The sequence below is a fragment of the Brachyhypopomus gauderio genome, chromosome 9, assembly GCF_052324685.1.
Source record: "Brachyhypopomus gauderio isolate BG-103 chromosome 9, BGAUD_0.2, whole genome shotgun sequence".
Classification (NCBI taxonomy): Eukaryota; Metazoa; Chordata; class Actinopteri; order Gymnotiformes; family Hypopomidae; genus Brachyhypopomus; species Brachyhypopomus gauderio.
Genome location: NC_135219.1, coordinates 12,651,253 through 12,668,398, shown reverse-complemented (window position 1 = coordinate 12,668,398; position 17,146 = coordinate 12,651,253). Strand labels below are relative to the sequence as shown.

At 45.7% G+C, this 17,146-nt stretch overlaps 3 protein-coding genes across 8 annotated transcripts in view; all 3 read right to left on the bottom strand.

The window, feature by feature from the left end:
- Positions 1-151: 151 nt before the first annotated feature.
- mysm1 (Myb-like, SWIRM and MPN domains 1) lies at positions 152-7,709 on the bottom strand. Its single transcript, XM_077017257.1, has 20 exons — positions 7,546-7,709; positions 7,015-7,084; positions 6,832-6,902; positions 6,655-6,720; positions 6,451-6,523; positions 6,232-6,330; positions 5,608-6,079; positions 5,311-5,518; positions 5,063-5,193; positions 4,806-4,909; positions 4,534-4,611; positions 4,147-4,232; positions 3,857-3,911; positions 3,699-3,749; positions 3,154-3,228; positions 2,685-2,873; positions 1,500-1,632; positions 1,164-1,269; positions 950-1,007; positions 152-839 (listed from the first exon to the last, which is right to left on the bottom strand). Exons 1-20 carry the CDS (start codon positions 7,692-7,694, stop codon positions 471-473), a joined length of 2,643 nt encoding a protein of 880 aa, XP_076873372.1. The 5' UTR covers positions 7,695-7,709; the 3' UTR covers positions 152-470.
- A 226-nt stretch (positions 7,710-7,935) lies between these two features.
- On the bottom strand, positions 7,936-14,341 carry scrn2 (secernin 2). 3 transcript variants are annotated; one of them, XM_077017260.1, is made up of 9 exons: positions 14,207-14,341; positions 12,980-13,142; positions 12,472-12,653; positions 11,791-11,990; positions 11,407-11,622; positions 10,393-10,558; positions 9,850-10,030; positions 9,494-9,656; positions 7,936-8,336 (listed from the first exon to the last, which is right to left on the bottom strand). In XM_077017260.1, the coding sequence occupies exons 2-8, from the start codon at positions 13,139-13,141 to the stop codon at positions 9,504-9,506; spliced, it is 1,260 nt and encodes a 419-aa protein (XP_076873375.1). In that variant the 5' UTR covers position 13,142; positions 14,207-14,341; the 3' UTR covers positions 7,936-8,336; positions 9,494-9,503. The 3 variants fall into 3 exon arrangements, with proteins under 3 accessions (XP_076873375.1, XP_076873377.1, XP_076873374.1); XM_077017262.1 differs by having other exon boundaries at positions 7,936-8,356; positions 12,980-13,160; positions 14,207-14,283; XM_077017259.1 differs by having other exon boundaries at positions 12,980-13,160; positions 14,207-14,283.
- Positions 14,342-16,129: 1,788 nt separating this feature from the next.
- The window catches only part of suco (SUN domain containing ossification factor), a 46,725-nt gene continuing 45,708 nt past the window's right edge, over positions 16,130-17,146 (bottom strand). For all 4 annotated transcript variants that reach the window (XM_077017253.1, XM_077017254.1, XM_077017255.1 and 1 more), the window contains one exon: positions 16,130-17,146. This exon is cut by the window's right edge and continues 2,516 nt beyond it. The gene's annotated coding sequence lies outside the window, so the exon portion shown is untranslated.

Here is a 17,146-nt window from a genome sequence, read left to right as displayed (position 1 = left end):
GAATCCACTTATTAACGCTTAAGAAAAATATGAAATATGTTATAACTTAATAAATGAATGTCAATTTTATTTATTTACAATTTAGATACGCTGTACTTAAGAATTTCACTTGGAACAATGTACAATTAGAAAAACCTAAAAGGCTATTAGAGATCATGTTAAAGTGAAACGCAATATTTCCCACCCCCATCTGAAAAGACAAATAAACATTTCATCTAAAGATTGGGATGAGAAACCAACCACAAGTGTTTACACTACACACACTGCGTCTGACTAACTAGCTAGCTTTGAGTGCAATATGTGCATAAGGTATCTGATGACTACAACACAATTAAGAATGTAGGTATACCATTCCACACAGTAAATGATTAACGGGATGGTTTAATGTAGAAAATTCAAAAACCAAGTTCAGTTCTGCAATAGCTGAAATTCTCCCTGGAGAGTGTGCTCGCCTTTAGGTTAAATGAGTGTCACTGATGCATTTGTCCAGCACCCGTCTGGATAAGAGGCACTTGCGCTTCTGTACTGGGGGATAGGTGGTTTTCAGGACCTGGGGAACACGTCTTCCCTGGGGTTCTGGTTTCAGAGCCGAGCGGCCTCTCTGTAGCACACGTCTCCTCAAAGTCAAAGGCCAGGTCACTGTCCGTTGGCTCAGAGGCAGCGGATATGTGTAAAGGGTACTGGGTCACTGGCTCACGACCAACTGAAAAGGAGATGGTCTCGTCTTGCACGGATTCTTGCTTAACAATGAAACGTGTCATAAACAAAGTTTCCATCTGGACCAGAAATGTCTCTGCCTCTGGTGTCCCTGCGAGAATCTTCCTCAAGGACACCAGCATCTGTGGAAAACACATAAAACTGCAGGTTCTTTTAAACGTATAAGGCCAAACCAGAATCCATTTGTTTAACTGAAGCAGAAACTGTACTAATCATATTTCTGTTCCATTACCTTCTCCAGACAGGTGAGAGAGGAGCTTTTGCAGTAGAGCCTTTCCATGGGTATGCACCTGAAAGAGAACACAACCAGTAGATTACACACCGACGGATAACAAACAGTCCAGTTTGTTGGGCAATAAACCCAAATCCTCACTGAAGCACCGGTTCAGGGCTCACGCTTTATTAAGGGTGGTGCTGGCCCGATGTGAAGATGGAAATGCACTGACCCGTGAGACTGCCTGTATTTGAACACCACCCACTCTGCTCTCTTCATCACTCCCGTCCAATCAGGGAGCTCCGCAGAGACTTCATACTCAAACTTGAAGGGAAGCTCTAAAGCGTACAAGCACATCACCATCTTTATAAAACCATTTTCACAATGTCCTGTCACAAAACACATATGACGTTTTTTCATGCAGAAATCTTATACCAACAGTTCCAAATAGATAAACATCATAAATTATATGTTTACAATAATTTAAATGTTTTGGGAACAATGTTGAAATGTCTTTTGGACAACACACAAAGTCTGCCTTGTAATTGAAGAGATGCTGCATACGCACTCTGAGGACCTGCAGGCCCCGCCTCCTCCTGAACCAACAGGCAGGTGGTCTGGGATTCCGGGGACGGGTTAGTGGGGTTATATGGACTCACAATCATCCCCAGAAATGGAGCTCCTCCCCGAGAGAAATAACTCTGCGAGAGAGCGAGAGAGAGAGACAGAGAGAGAGAAATGTTAGCATCTTAGGAACCTGCTTCATCCCTTCAATGACCCTTCAGACTAGGGATGCACCGAAAATTCGGCCACCGAAAATTTTCGGCCGAAATGGCTTAAATTTGCATTTTCGGTTTTCGGCCGAAATACTTTCATCACCGAAACAACACGGCCGAAACAATGTGTTGTGATGACGCAAGCAAAAATCGCCTGCACGTGTTTATTTGGATAAAGCTAGCAAAAAAGTTTTCCAGTGATGGTGCCAAGGAAAAGGACATTACACCAAAAATTATGGAACTCGTTGCCTTTAGACGATCAGCCGTTCTCTGTCGTAGAGGATGCGGGATTTCGTAGGCTAATAGAGAACATTGAGCCCCGTTATGTTTTGCCGAGCAGACGACATTTCTCAAAAGCGTGTTTACCTGAGCTGTTTAATGTTGTTGCAACTCACGTCACGTTTTTATGAGAGAATTTATATTTATCTTTCAGGCCAGTCAGTTATAATTAAATTTAACTCGTATAAAATACATATATTTATCCTCTCAGATAAAAACGGTCTGGAAGCGAGTTACATTTAATTAATGGTCGGCCATTGTCAGCGTTATCGCCGTTAACGGCCCACCACTAATTTTATTTTATAATATGCATTACTGTAATGTCAGTGCTAAATACATATTTTCAAATCAAATTTTGTAGTTGATTTATTCTTTGAATAGCAATGCTTTGATTTTAGTGAGGTTAGCCATAAATCCAATGTTACTAATAATTGGCATAATGTATTTCGGTGTTTCGGTTTTCGGCTTTCGGCCTTGGTTTCCTCATTTTCGGTTTTCGGTTTCGGCTAAGAATTTTCATTTCGGTGCATCCCTACTTCAGACCCAAAACAACTCTCTTATTTTAAACGTTCTGGTCCAGATGAAGAACTGTCCCATGTGGGATTAACTGTTTCTAGCATTAATCTTTATTGTGTGCTGTATTTACAGTCTGCATCATGCACGTGTGTTGAATCTCTGTGTAGCACTCAGTCTTATACCTGATATTTGGCTTGGGTGTCGATGTCTCTGAGAGAAGGGTTAGGCTCGAAGGCTGGGTGGGAGTGATACCAACCAACAACACTGTGACCTTTGACCTCAAGCAGCTCAGAGGCCTGAGTCTGGGAGACAGGGTCCATTTCACACTGCAGTCCTGTGCTGAGGCTGTTACATGGTTCTGCAGCACAGACCTACACACACACACACACACACACAGACACACACACACACACACACACACACACACACACACACACACACACACACACACACACACACACACAGACAGACACACAATTTACTCTACCTACACACTACCTACCACCACCACAACAACAAATCACACAATAACATCACTAGTAACAATCAGATTTTGTGGTAAACTTTGTCTGTGTTATACACAATTCTAGGCTAGAAATCCAGTCCATGTCAGAAGCATTGAAGTGGCTCGTGCCAGATCTAGTGTCTTACCTTCAATACCTTCTCTTCTTCACTGTAGGATCCACCCAGCAGACCAATCACCTCTCCCATTGAGACATGAGCATGCTGCCAGAAAGAGAACAAAGATCTTTGGAACCTTCAGAAGAACAACGTGAACTTTAGCTGAAGTATCTTCTCTGTTCTTTTCCCTTCATGGTATTATATCAAAGACCTGAGGATCGTATAGTTTCTGAATGTATTAATCAGTTTTGCTTAAATAACATGCCGAATCTCTAGCATAAATGTAATCCAGCATTTACTAGCAGTCTTTTCACCTTCCAGACAGGGTTAGAGTCATACTATATTCTGCACTTATTGTCAGTGTACAAATGTACATCCACTTAAACATTTTTTTAAGTGCTGCATGTTCAAATTAATAGTATCCACAAGATGGCGCCATGTAGTCCCAATCTCTGTGGAGTTCCTGTCCCTAGACTAGACCTACAACTGTCCAAATAGAGTCTAATTACTAGACTGTTTCATCCAGTGGCACTAGTTTCATAATCCAGTCTACAAACAGCTGGATGTAGACCTACCACATCCATGACAACCAGAGCTTCAGCACACACTATAACCCGGAACGGTTCCTGATTTGGAAAGGAAAAAAGTGCCATTAGAAAGTTCACCTTTATGCACTCGTACAACACAAGTACATTTACAAGAAAGTGCATATGGGACAGACTACATCCCCAACCTGTGTGTCCTCTCCAAAAGCCTTGCACGGAATAAGCTGGAATGGGTCAAAAGTGCTGCAAGGCAATAAAAAGAGAGAGAGAGAGAATGACAGTGAGAGAGAGAGAGAGAGAGTGAGAGAGAGAGAGAGAGAGAGAGAGAGGTGTTTAGGTGTTAATGTCATCTTGCTCTACTAGATGAATTCCAGTAAGAAATGTGGTGTCTGGTTCTCCCAGACGGACACGGACACGCACACGCACACGCACACGCACACACACACACACACACACACACACACACACACACACTCACCCCTGATGTCTCGGCACTTTGCAGGGCCGTGGCTGTCTCTTCCTCACCTCCTCTCTCCTGAGGGCCAGCTCCTCAGCACTCAAATGCTACAGGGCAAGGGTGTGCGCACACACACACACACACACACACACACACACAAGCACGCAAACTTTAGAAATGTTGTGATATACCAAGCAGGTCTTTCAAAACAGCTTTTGTGCCACAAATGTGAGCATCTGCTACGTACATGGTAGTTCATGGTAAACTAACGACACACTCCATTAGCCTGACTGGACTTAAACATTCTTTAACGCAGTATTACACGTCACTCATGACATCGCCATTCTAACACACACAGGCGTGTCACGAGGGTGGTGAAGTGCAGGCATGTCCGTGCACCTCCGCTACCTCATAGGTGTGGCCCTCCAGGTCTCTGACATCACACCAGTTACCCCACGCGTCCCGAACCCGTCGCTTCCTCGTGCGCTGACAAGACAGGCAGACACGGGGACAGAATGAGCCCAATGCAACACGGTGGCCACAGTGCCCCCTAGTGGAAGCTCTGCCATCTATGGTCTTCAGCTAACGCCTGCTGTCAACAGGCAGTAAGTGGGTGCTGTAGCCTTGGATGCAGTAATGACAGGGAGAGTACGAGACTAGTGAGCACAGGCCTCACTCACCATGGACTGCAGTCTCTGCGCCAGCTGATAGGTCTCCAGGCTGTCCCGGTTCTCCTTAGCCCGGGAGCGGTCCACTGGCCGGGGCCGATTGTAGATGGCCTGGTCTACGGCAGGGAATACGGAGAGCCATAACGGTCACAAACCAAAAACCTCATATGGCGGCGAGATGATGATAGGCACAGCAAACCTGCTTCCTGGGTAGGGAACAGGTAGAAAGCTTGAAAGGTAAGCAGGCAGGCTAAAGTTTAGGGCTTTACCACAGTTGAAGTTGATGGCTCCTATGAGCTCCAGGTAAGTGTGTATTCGGCCAATGCAGTTCACGTCACCACAGTTCTTCAGGCCAGGGCGCACGGACGTCTTATTCAAGTACTTGGGTTTGCTCCTCTCCCTAAGACACACACGTGTGGGCACACAATGAAGACATTGAATGAAGATATTTTGGCACTGTAAATATTTGTGCGTGTGTGTGTGTGTATAAATGCAGTAGCCTCCCCAGCAGACTCACCACTGGTCGAGTATGTAATTGCGGATTTTGAGATATCTCTCTGGGGTTTTTGACGGACGGCCCTCAAAGAACTCCGGGATGGCCTGCTTTTCCTCCTCCGCGATAGAACTCGTGTCCAGTGTCACTTCCTGTTCAGGTGCCTTAAGCTCCTCCTCTTCCTCCTCCTGCTCCTCCTCCACCTCTTCATCTGGACTCTTTCCCGCTTTATCTAGCACGACACGACAGAAATGTCAGCATGTTTCAAGCAGTCACAGTTCCAGAGTCATATGCTACAATTACACGTGCGATAAGCAGTACCTTCAGCACTCTCATCCCCGGGCAGGGTGTGTGTAGCCGGGCTAGGCGCAGAACAGCAGGCCTCTTCCTGCCAAGCCTGCTCTGACTCGGCCAGCGTCTGAGAGACGTCTGCGGTCCCCCCGGGACACAAACGGACAGGTCTGTCCGATGTTTCCTCTGAATTTGTGATGTGGTTAGTCAGTCTGTCTGTAGACGGTGCTATTGGGGTCAGGTGTACTGGGTCATGACGCTGGTCAGAAGCTTTGGGCTCATCACAGAGATTGGAATGGCTCTCGGGCTGCGACGCCTCGTCGCTAAGATCGTCGGTGATGTCGACATCCTCGTCGTCAGACAGCCGCTCGATGCGTATGGCATTGGTCAGTGTGGGGAGGCGTGGCTGGATAGAATGAGGTGTGGATCCAGTGGGCGGGGCTTCAAGCAGCATGCTCTGGGTCTTGTCAGAGGACACTACAGCATGACCATCAGCTTTATCCTGGAACATTCAAGGTTAAAGGGGGAAGATCTGAAATCAGTTTTACTGCAGAAGAGGTCAATTCAAATGAACCCATGTCTTCAAACACCTACTGACACAGAAGGCTTCACAATGCCTGAAGGAGGCACAAGGTCCAGGATGTAATGCCAAACCTTGTTTTTGAAGTACTGGCGGGCATAACTCTTCACTTGAAGAACAGTCCTAGTGCCAACTAGCTTTGAGATTTTGGTCCACCTTCGCCCAAACTGAGTCTGAAGATCACACAACAGTCAGTGTTCTGCAAATGCTCTTGCATTTCATGAATCAGCTGTTGTTTTCCATAACTGTCAGACAGAGATGGTATTTTAAAAAGCAAGTTAATAATAACATACCAGGCCTTTCTCAAAGAGGTTCTTCTCCTCCTGGGACCAACGAGCTACAGATCCAGAGCTCTTCACTGGTGACCTGAACAAAATTAAACTGTCCTCAGGAACACTTACACTGTACATTTAACCGATTGGAAATGTTTCTAAAAATGGTATTTCATGAATTTTACCTAAAAGGAGAGTAAATGAAGGGGGTTCTGCATAACTCACTTCTTAACTTTATGCTTCTCAGTGGTCCACGCCACCTTAGGCACCTTCTTGCCAGCAAAATAATATCTAAAACACTGTTAAAGAAACAAGAAGGGGTCTTCGCTCACCTGGCAATTCAAAGTGGACTTAGACACCAAAGACCACAACACAGAGCTACAACACATTTTAGAAGGATACTGCTCTTCCAGAAGCATGCTCTCAATGACCTCCCTGTTCTCCTCACTTATCGAGCTGTCCAGTGCCCATGGCTGAACAAAAGACCATGAAGAAAACCAACAAATCCCGTTATTCGAGTTCATGTTTCACTACAGACGAAGGTGATGGACTGTGTCAGTTGAACAACCCCAAGTTCCCCCTTACCAACACGGCAGTGTTGCTCTTCCACGCCGACTGTAAGTAGTCGTCCTGAAGCAGCACTGCCCCCGTGTCGCTGAAAAAAATGGTCATGGCAGAAGATAGCGACCTTTAAGTCCCTCACATGTCCGTTCACAAGCGTTAACGTCCAAGTTGGAACACTGCGGTCTCTTAAACTGAACCCATTTAATAACACGGTTAGATTTAAACGGGCACCAAGGAAGCTAGCTGGCTAAGCTAGCAACGACACTACAAACGCACAGAGACACGTACAGCTACCTAGTTGTGCTTCTAGATTATACCGAACGTGACAAGCTCCACTGTATTTTAATAAAACATATTATATTTTGTATATTTTATATATTGAGCCTTTATGTTGGACATGTCCAAGTCAGCTAGCTAGCTCCCCAGCTCCATTTCAAGTCTCCCGTTAGCTCGCAGCTAGCTCAGCTAACACTCGGGTGTCCGTTTTCCATGCATCACTGGTAAACATGTAACTGGTACCAGACTCCCATTACACACGCACTATTTATTTACCCTTCATCTGTGCCACATTCATCTCCTTCGATGTCAACAACGTCCATCTCGTCCGCCATATTGCCGATGATGACGACCAAGGCAGCCCGGGCAAGACGGGCCCTGTCCCCGTGTCCCCGGCCCCCGGTGTCCCAGTCGCGACACCTCATGGCAAGGTGTGGATATCATTTGTCACCAATTTACAAAAAGCCCCCAATAATAACAATGTTACGAATTTATGTAATAAACTAACATAGTTATGTAATAACTAACATACAACACATTTATTAAAATACTTAACCTATTGAGAATGTATAGAAACGATATTAACATCAAACCTATGTAGAATATATTGGGACATAGAATGTAAGGAGCAAAGATCAAGTAGTAAAAAATGAGGACAATATCAAGCACAGTATCATTAGACCTTTATTGACTTCCTCCTCTTAAGGGTTAAGGTTAAGTAAACAGCTAAACCCTCAAACCCGGAATGATCAGAATATTCCTCCACTTCTTTTTCTCACCCAGCCCTACACACACACGCACACACACTCTTTAGTAATCTATCACTTACTCGTTAATGCGGTGCACACATGACTGCCCCGTGAGACAATGACACATGATTAGGGTGCTCAACTCACATGAACATTTAGTTTTTTTTAATATACAGTTACACTTTTGAGCGACATAGATATCACGATGTGTTGCATGGCGTCATGGGAACTGAGAGAGATGGACGGGAGCGGGCCGGATCCTCTTCCCCGAGCCCTGCCCTTCCGAAGGCAGACCAGCAAGCGGCATTCACTAGACATCTGCAAAACACCAGCCAGAGCTGCACATTAAAAATACAGTGTCAGAAAAATTATGCCTGTAAAGGTATTTGTGATTTACTTGTCTCTTACTTCCCTCATGTGTCTGTTCCTCAGTTAGAATTTCTCTCTCTCTCTCTCTCTCTCTCTCTCTCTCTCTCTCTCTCTCTCTCTCTCTCTCTCTCTCTCTCTCTCTCTCTCTCTCTCTCATTCCATTACCCCTATATCCAGTCTACTGTACCGCTTCCTCCTGATAAGAACACCAATCATACGTATGTTTTATTATTCTTTACCAATTGTCTTAAGACAAATCTTCTTTGTTCTGTATTTAACTAGATGTTTTATTATTACTTTGGAACTCTTCCCTGACATCCGTGTTATGAACCAGTTCTCCTGGCAAAAAACTGAGGGCTGAACAAATGTATAATCATGTTAATGAACCCTGATGGTTTTGATGTACGTCTAGAGACAATTTCAGACACTTAATGCCGTGAGAGCTCGCCTCTCTGTACACTTTTTCATTTTATACCATTCTTAAGAAATGCATGAATGAAAATGTGATGATTTAGATTTTATGGTAAGCAAAGTGTGATCCATCACACCAGAGTGCAAGTTTGCACTGCTCCAGAGACCACCAGGGGGCGTACCACTACAGCCGGCATTCGCCATTATGCATAGTGATCTTAGACATGAAATCCCATGTCAAGTTCTCGACACACACTTCTAGTGCTGATTCCCATGGGAGGAGTCAAAACAGGGGCTGGGGTAGCACCGGACGCCCTGAAATCTGATTGGACACACCATGTGCCACCCCAGATGACTGCAGGGCTTTCGAGTTTCATACACTGGGCCTGAGACACACGCATTTCAAGCAGTTCACACACTCACATGCCGATTACACGGGCAGATTGGAATCCTTGAGTGAGTGAAGCAACAGAGAATGACGTGATGTGGTCTATTGTTTCACGGCTGAACTGCTGTTCTTTGGTGATGAGGCTTGCATTTGTCCATATGGAAAAGTCTAAATAAGGAAGCTGGCACTGAAGTTACTAAACCGTGTGGTGGTAGTCCGTGTGGATGTGCCCGTGACACTGTGTGTCATCCAGAGCACACGCAAACTCGCTGTGTTTCAGGAACGTCCTACACGTCTGTTCTTTTACCTGCTCCTGCTCACTGGTAAAACTTGATCTCTGTGTCCACACAGTCGAAGAAGAGATCTCCGAGCTCCTGACCCTGCAGTTCCCCTCGGAGCATGGCCTCAATCTCCTGCAGACACTGCGACTCCAAGAAGCGCATAGTCCCCTGTAGAGACACTCCAGCGTCCTGACACACACACACACACACACACACACACACACACACACACACACACACACACACACACACACACACACACAGTGAGAAAGCATCCATGGTAGACAGTCACCTGGCATTTCACTTGTGTATATACATAAAGAAATGTGCCATGTGAGGTAAAAGACACAGGCCCCTCAAGGCTGGCAGGTCCGGTGCTGACCGGGCTGGCCTCCATGATGGCGAGCGCGGTCTGGTGGGCTTCATACAGCTCGTGTTTCCTGTCCACGCGGTGCTGGAAGCGAGGCTGCAACCTCACCGGGTCGTCAGGGCCGTACTCCGGAGACCTCACCATGGCAACCGGAGCCACACGCTCGGAGAAGATAAATGGCTTGAAAACGGACCTGAAGCATCACAGTAAGAACCGCCCCGAAAAGCATGTTTGGCTCATGGAGTAATTACTTGCATAATTCCTCATAAAACAATAACATTTTAAGCAATAACATTACATGCGGTAATATTCTTACACCTGAGCCCAAAAACTACTACTATTTTTTTTGTTCAGATATTTCTTCACAGTGCTATAAATAACTCCATCGAGTTCTGTGAGCCTTCTCAGAGGACAGCAGTATAAAGCAACACATGCACTTGAGGTAGAAACTTGTGTTCAGATCCTCCGTGTCCTGACAGAGCCTCTGTGCTTTTATGATACTGTGTCTACAGTATTTCATGTTATTATTTGAGGCCAGTAGGACTTTGGGCGCACCTGGAGGGGTCAGGCGTGGCAGTGAAGAAGTGGACACAGGGCATGGTGGTGTCTCGGGGGAGGATAGACACCATGCTGCCTGTGCTGCAGAAACCTCCAGAGTCCATGCAGATCCCATGGGCCTTGTCCCTGAGGATCTTCATCATCACCTCTGCTGTCATGGAGCCTGTGGCACGCACGCAAACACACACGTACACACACACAGTTAGATGATTCGACTGAGTGGTACAGCCCAGTCTCTTGTTACCTCACAGACTGAACTAGCTAAAAACATTTTTTTAATATTTTACATCCAGAACCAAACATTAAATAGTTAAAATTAAAGCTGGCCATTAGACACAGGTGATATTCTAAGGAAATTATTACTTTACCAGACAAACATAATTTATAAGACTATGCAGTGCATTAAAAGTTTTCAACAAACTGGGAAAAAAAATCAAATTCACAAGCAAAAAAATGTAAATTGTAAGAAATGTATTGGAAAAAGAAATAATGAGAACAAAATCAAACTTAATGACGACTCATTCATGCTCAGTCCAGATGACTCATTCATGCTCACATGTCCAGTGGTTGACTTCATTTTTCCATTTAGATTTACATTCCATTTAGACTTTGCTAATGCTGTTGTGTTTCTGAAACTGCTCTCCTGGTGCCGTCCTGAGCGTCTCCTGCTGCCGCCCTGTGCCGTCTCCTGGTGCCTCTCGTGTTTTTTGTGGAGAGAGGGTCTTACAAGAAGCCATATATCTTGAATCTTTACTGGTCAGTTGACTGGCCCACATCACACTGCTGACTCCCTCGTACTGATGACCGTAGCATCTTAGTTTCCAGTCAGTAAACCGATGTCGTTGTCATGATCGCTCCCTCCCAGGCGGAGCGGTTTTTCTTCATGGTGATGGTTCCACCTCCATGTTTGCCCCACCCTTGATTAGCCTTGTGTGTTCTAAGTTAGCTTATTAGCCTTGTTAATTAAGCCCCATGTTTGTCATCTACACAGGTGCGCTGAAGTGCACTCACCAGCGTGCTCCTGCAGCAGGGCCTTGCCACCTTCATAACGAGCCTTAGCCAGCTCCATCCTGGCGGGGGGGTCATCCGGGGTGAAGGTGGAGGCGAAGCTGAAATCACCCTCACCGTCCCACCAGCCCTCAGCCGTGGCCACCTCACGCAGCTCTGGGTGCTCGGCAGAGATCTCCGTCTCTATCGTCAGCTGGTTGGAGATGTTCTTCACTCCCTCTGGTGCAGCAGAGAATGAAAGAAAAAAAAGGTTCAGGCTGCTATTTTAGTATCGGCATTACCCAGAGATATCTGCTCAGTAATTCCAACCTGCCATCCAGGAGCTGTTCTACATACAGAAACACGCCAGACACCTGTGAGTGGTTCTGACCTGTGAGTGGTTCTGACCTGTGATTTTCTGTGCGGCCCACAGTTTGCCGCTGGTCTCCAGGACCCAGGCCTCGTTGCGGTCGGCCAGTAGGAAAGTGTTGAAGTAGCTGAAATGTTGGGGGTCTTCCCTGCAGGCTCCGCCCTGCCCGTGATGCTGCAGTAACTCCGTGATCACACGCAGGGCATCCTGAGCACTCTCCCCACGCTCCAGACCCAGCCTGAGCACACACACACACACACACACACACACACACACACACCCGGGGTTAGCTGCTGCTACTAGGCTCTTCGCCCAGACCCAACCCCAACACCACACACGGAGCTTCACACTGTCATTATGCTCAACACGACACGTTCATTCAGCTCCAGTGAATGAACCACACACTGTGCAGCATAATGCAATACAACGTGATTCAGTGAGCATTAGGTGTGCTTCTTTAATCCAAACCCATGCTAAAACGTCCTATATTATACAACACAAATAATCTCCAAACCCACCCTAGCCCAAGACCACAGAATCTACCCACTCTGGCCACCCTACACACACATACAGCCCTGAAAGCTCTTCAAACTCAAACTTACTGCAAAGGAGACACAGAGAACCGACATCAGTAAGGCTCATTTATAAATGTGTACAGGGAACAAAGTCCAGATCGGCCCCAGACGGAAGACGAGAGCGCGGCTCTCGGCTGGACTCACCGGACCAAGTCCATACCCAGCAGAGCCTCGCCCTGAGCCACGGGCTGCCGGGTCCACACCGCCTCGTTCCCGATACACACGCCACACTCGTTGGCCCCCATCTCCGCCCCCCACAGCCAGGCGGGCCTGCTCAGTACCACCGCATGGGTGCGCTCCACCTGGGGGATGGAGACGTACGTGCACTGGAAGGGAAAATGGAAACATAATTAAGCAGTCTGCTTCTCCCCCATGGTTCAGGAGCACCAGATGGAACTCCACCACCCACACACCCACGCTCACAGCCAAACATCAAGCAGGCTTCCGTTTTTGACCTAGTTACAAATTAATTAATACGCTTTGTTTACTGATATGAGCTCAAAAACCAAGAAAATGGGCAGGTAATACTGGATTAATATATAATTTTGTCCCCAAGTCAGTCCTGATGACATTCCTGGAGACGTGAAGACAACACGTGAGCTTCTGCGTGAGCACGCCCGCACGTGGCCAGGGGTTAAAGGTAACCGCTCACCTGCACGGTGGCCCCAGGTGCATGGGAGGCCGCAGGACAGTAAACCACTTCCTGCACTTCGTCTCTCGGCCGGTCAGAGTTCTTCCCAAATATCACGTGATCGTATTTAGAACCCGGCGGCAGAGACACAAAACAGTCACATGACTGGGGTGGTTCGGCCATGCTAAAATAAACCAACGAACTGAATAAACAGAGAATATCGAAAATGTGTCATATTGATGTGAGACTATTTATAAGCACCAGAGAATTAATGCAGTTGGACAAGATCTACTGTCCTCCCCAGCTTTAATGGAATACACCTGACTATGATGAGCAAGATCTTCAGGGCCTTATGAATATTTAACATGCCTGTGGGTCAGCAGTTGGTATTATTAGTATCCTACCAATGAACTCTGGAACACAAACACAAACAACCTACACCCAGGAGAATTTGTGTGCTCGTTCTCATTGGTTTTGTTTGACTGACTCATCCATACTTAAACATTCATTCATTGCCTAGATCAGTCCCATGACATCCCAGTGCTCAGTCACTGACCAACTTTTACCAGTTTGATCATTCAATTAAATGCTAAAGTTCTTTTATGGGCGTGTGATTTTGTAATAGACATTTCGTGCAAGAATGCAAACGAGTAGACAAACAGGACAAAACGGTGTTAATCGATAAATCTTTAAAATAATCTATAAATCACTTAAATGTAGAGTCCCAGGCCAAGGTCTACATAGATAACGCAAGAACGAAGCGAATATCTCGTCAGGAACTAACAACATTAGACCTTTTGTTCCAACATCTCGCCAAATAAGAAGCTCGCCACATGATTTGCATGACACGATGTGTGCAGTGTGTGTAGCAGTGATGTTGCAGCCCTACATGCCCCATAGAGATTAGGCAGCAGTGTTAACGTCCCGCACAGAGCCAGACTGACAGTTATAGGCTTATCCGTTGACCTTAATATCTCCGATTTGGTTTATGAGAGAACCATAATAAATCTCTATTAAACCATAAAACTGTCGGAGATGACTGAAGAGTTTGACAGGACGGATGTTATTTTGTCTCATAGTCTAACCGTCGGCCTGACCGTAATAGCGGTTCACCAGTAAACCTACAATATATACATCTGGCACAAAAAATATAAACATGACACGTGCATAAACATGTGTTTCTAGCATTTTCAGTAACTCCAGTGTAATATCCGAATCAATTTTGCATTAATGTAATAAAGTTATTACCTTTTTAAAGCTCCAAAGCGGACAGCAAGCCCGGAGAAGGCAGGGCTCTGACTGTGAACCTGCTACGAAGGCGCTTTCAAAACAAAAGTCATCTAAATTGATTTTGGGGCTAGTGCCGAACACGGAACAATTGATACTACATAACAAGAGTCCAATAAAAGCGCCATTACTTTTATTACCCAGATTTTAGGAATTAATCCTAACTGGTGTCTTGGGCCAACTAGAAAATCCAGGTGGAAGGTTAAAAATACTACACACATTATTCACATTTAATTGTTGCTTTAAAAAGCTAAGGTAAGTCTTCATTTTGCCATGCCATAATTTAGTCACTGCAGGTTAAGAATTACGTCAAGATTTCAGCCAGACATGTGGCTGTGTTAGCACTGCTGGCACTGTATCCACACTTGTTCCAGAAACAACATTCTTCTGCTCAGAGATGATGAATCTTTTAATGTAATAAAAACAGGCATTTTTCTCTGCACAGCCTGCAGTGCAACACCATGGAGAGAAGCAGCCAAAACAAGGTGTTCTGTGCAGCTGATTCATGGTGGAAAAAGACTGGGAGACCCGTGTTCTGACAACCCATCCTCTCTTATTGAACCGTCCTACCGTAGCGCAGAGCTGGTGCAGAATGGTAGACTCTGCACAAATGTCACGCCTGGCATAGAGATGAAGATAAAAGTAAAGACTGGAGAAAATGCTAGTTTTACCCTGAGAGATACTGACATTAAAACACAAGTTGCTGGCTTTGTTCAACTTGACACACATAAAGGCTATAATGAAAAGGAACCTACAGATCTCATATTATGAGATGGTTAATTTCATATTACTGAAAAACAGCCTGATTATTCTGTCCAATTGGTCTTCTAAAATGACTCAAACGATGATCCTCTTAAAAAAAGATTCACTTTGTTGTGTTGTGTAGCTAGAATCAAGAAAATACATCTCATCCTCCACATTTAGAACATAAATGTAAATATTTATATTACATTCAACATAGTGCCCATCTCATCTGTCAGTGTTGTGTTTGTTATCGTCTACCATGTCTGCCAATTAGGCACAGGATGAAAACGATGTTTGGATCAAGACATGTCTCTCCTCTAGAACATCAAGAAGACTCGAAAGCAGAGACGCATCACAGCAGAGAGAGAGGACACTAGAGCAGAGACGCATCACAGCCGAGAGAGAGGACATTGGAGCAGAAACGCGTCATAGCAGAGAAAGAGGACATTGGAGCAGAAACGCGTCATAGCAGAGAAAGGACACTAGAGTAGAGACGCATCACAGCAGAGAGAGAGGACACTAGAGCAGAGACGCGTCACAGCCGAGAGAGGGGACATTGGAGCAGAGACGCGTCACAGCCGAGAGAGGGGACATTGGAGCAGAGACGCGTCACAGCCGAGAGAGGGGACATTGGAGCAGAGACGCGTCACAGCCGAGAGAGGGGACATTGGAGCAGAGATGCGTCACAGCCGAGAGAGGGGACATTGGAGCAGAGACGCGTCACAGCCGAGAGAGGGGACATTGGAGCAGAGACGCGTCACAGCCGAGAGAGGGGACATTGGAGCAGAGACGCGTCACAGCCGAGAGAGGGGACATTGGAGCAGAGACGCGTCACAGCCGAGAGAGGGGACATTGGAGCAGAGACGCGGCACAGCCGAGAGAGGGGACATTGGAGCAGAGACGCGGCACAGCCGAGAGAGGGGACACAGGAACAGACGCATGCAGGCCAGAGGAAAAAAAACCGAAACAAAAGTAGAAACCTAAAAAAAACCATTCCAAACCATTTTCAAAGTTGATTAAATGTCCTTACAGATTCTGCAGTAGAACATCCTTTTTAATGTTGCGCCTACACACATCCCAGAAACTGGGTTAGAATCAAGAATAAGAGTCAAGAAACATAAGACACAGTTAAAACACAGCTATGAAAGACAAAGTGTTTTATTTAGAAATTCACAGTTTCTATTGGCACTACATCTTAGTAGTTACAGTTACTCCTGTTTCAAAAAATACTGTGCAGCTCATCCTCACAGATTATCTGGTGCATGTGATGCCATCTACTGGCCAACTTAAACTTGAGCATCTGGCCACTAGAGGGCACCAGACTGAAAAAGTATGTGGAAAACACAAAGTATAGTGTAGAGGAAAATAAAACGCATGGAGTACTTCAAAGTGCTGTGTAAGATCCTGGGTCATGCGTGGACACAGGCCTCTGATCAACAGGTTATAGGACAGATTCATCTCTTTCCATACTGTTCAAAACATCCATAAACTCTCAAAACATAATTTACATGAGCACATTTACATACAAATACTAAAAACAAACAAAAAAACCCCAAAACGAAACAGAAAAAACAAACATGTTGACAATGAGCATTACACGCCCCTTCTGAAAATGGAATATCTCTCAGTCATAATCACATTGTAATGGTGCATTCAAAACCATCCTAACTTTTCCCTTTTACGGTAAACCAAACAGGAATTCACATTTCTACACCTGGAGAGAGCTCAGTGTTCTGTTCACAGACAGGGGTGAAAGTGTGAAAATATCACACGAGGACCAGTTAGGTACAGACACATCCGTCAAAACACAGACGTGTTTGAACAAACAGCACACTGGGTTGTGGAGTGGTCTGGTAAACATACTCCAACACCTATACGTACACGCAGCAGACACACAGACACACAGACTAGAGAAACAGACAGCAAGCAAGAGTGAGAGAGAACGCAACAGACGATGTGTCATCGAGTGTGAGGTGGTGGTTCATGGCCCATGTAGGAATGGAAGAGGGAGGCGTGTGTTCACAAGAGGTTTCACACCAGCGGAACCCGAGCAAACACACTACTGCCTCGAGAGTGAGAACAGCACGTTCATAGAAACAAACAAACATGGACGACTAAACAGGGACCCAGAACCTCTCAGAACAGATCCATCAGCAC

What these genes read in the sequence shown, in the direction of transcription:
- mysm1 (XM_077017257.1), bottom strand. Translation starts at nt 7,694, where the DNA reads ATGAGGTGTCGCGACTGGGACACCGGGGGCCGGGGACACGGGGACAGG. An exon ending in GAGAAGCATAAAGTTAAGAA is followed by an intron (nt 6,524 to 6,654) that starts GTGAGTTATGCA and finishes AATTTTGTTCAG; the next exon opens with GTCACCAGTGAAGAGCTCTG. An exon ending in AATTACATACTCGACCAGTG is followed by an intron (nt 5,194 to 5,310) that starts GTGAGTCTGCTG and finishes TGTGTGTCTTAG; the next exon opens with GGAGAGGAGCAAACCCAAGT.
- scrn2 (XM_077017260.1), bottom strand. Translation starts at nt 13,141, where the DNA reads ATGGCCGAACCACCCCAGTCATGTGACTGTTTTGTGTCTCTGCCGCCG. An exon ending in CACCTGGGGCCACCGTGCAG is followed by an intron (nt 12,654 to 12,979) that starts GTGAGCGGTTAC and finishes TTTCCCTTCCAG; the next exon opens with TGCACGTACGTCTCCATCCC. An exon ending in CCATCATGGAGGCCAGCCCG is followed by an intron (nt 9,657 to 9,849) that starts GTCAGCACCGGA and finishes TGTGTGTGTCAG; the next exon opens with GACGCTGGAGTGTCTCTACA.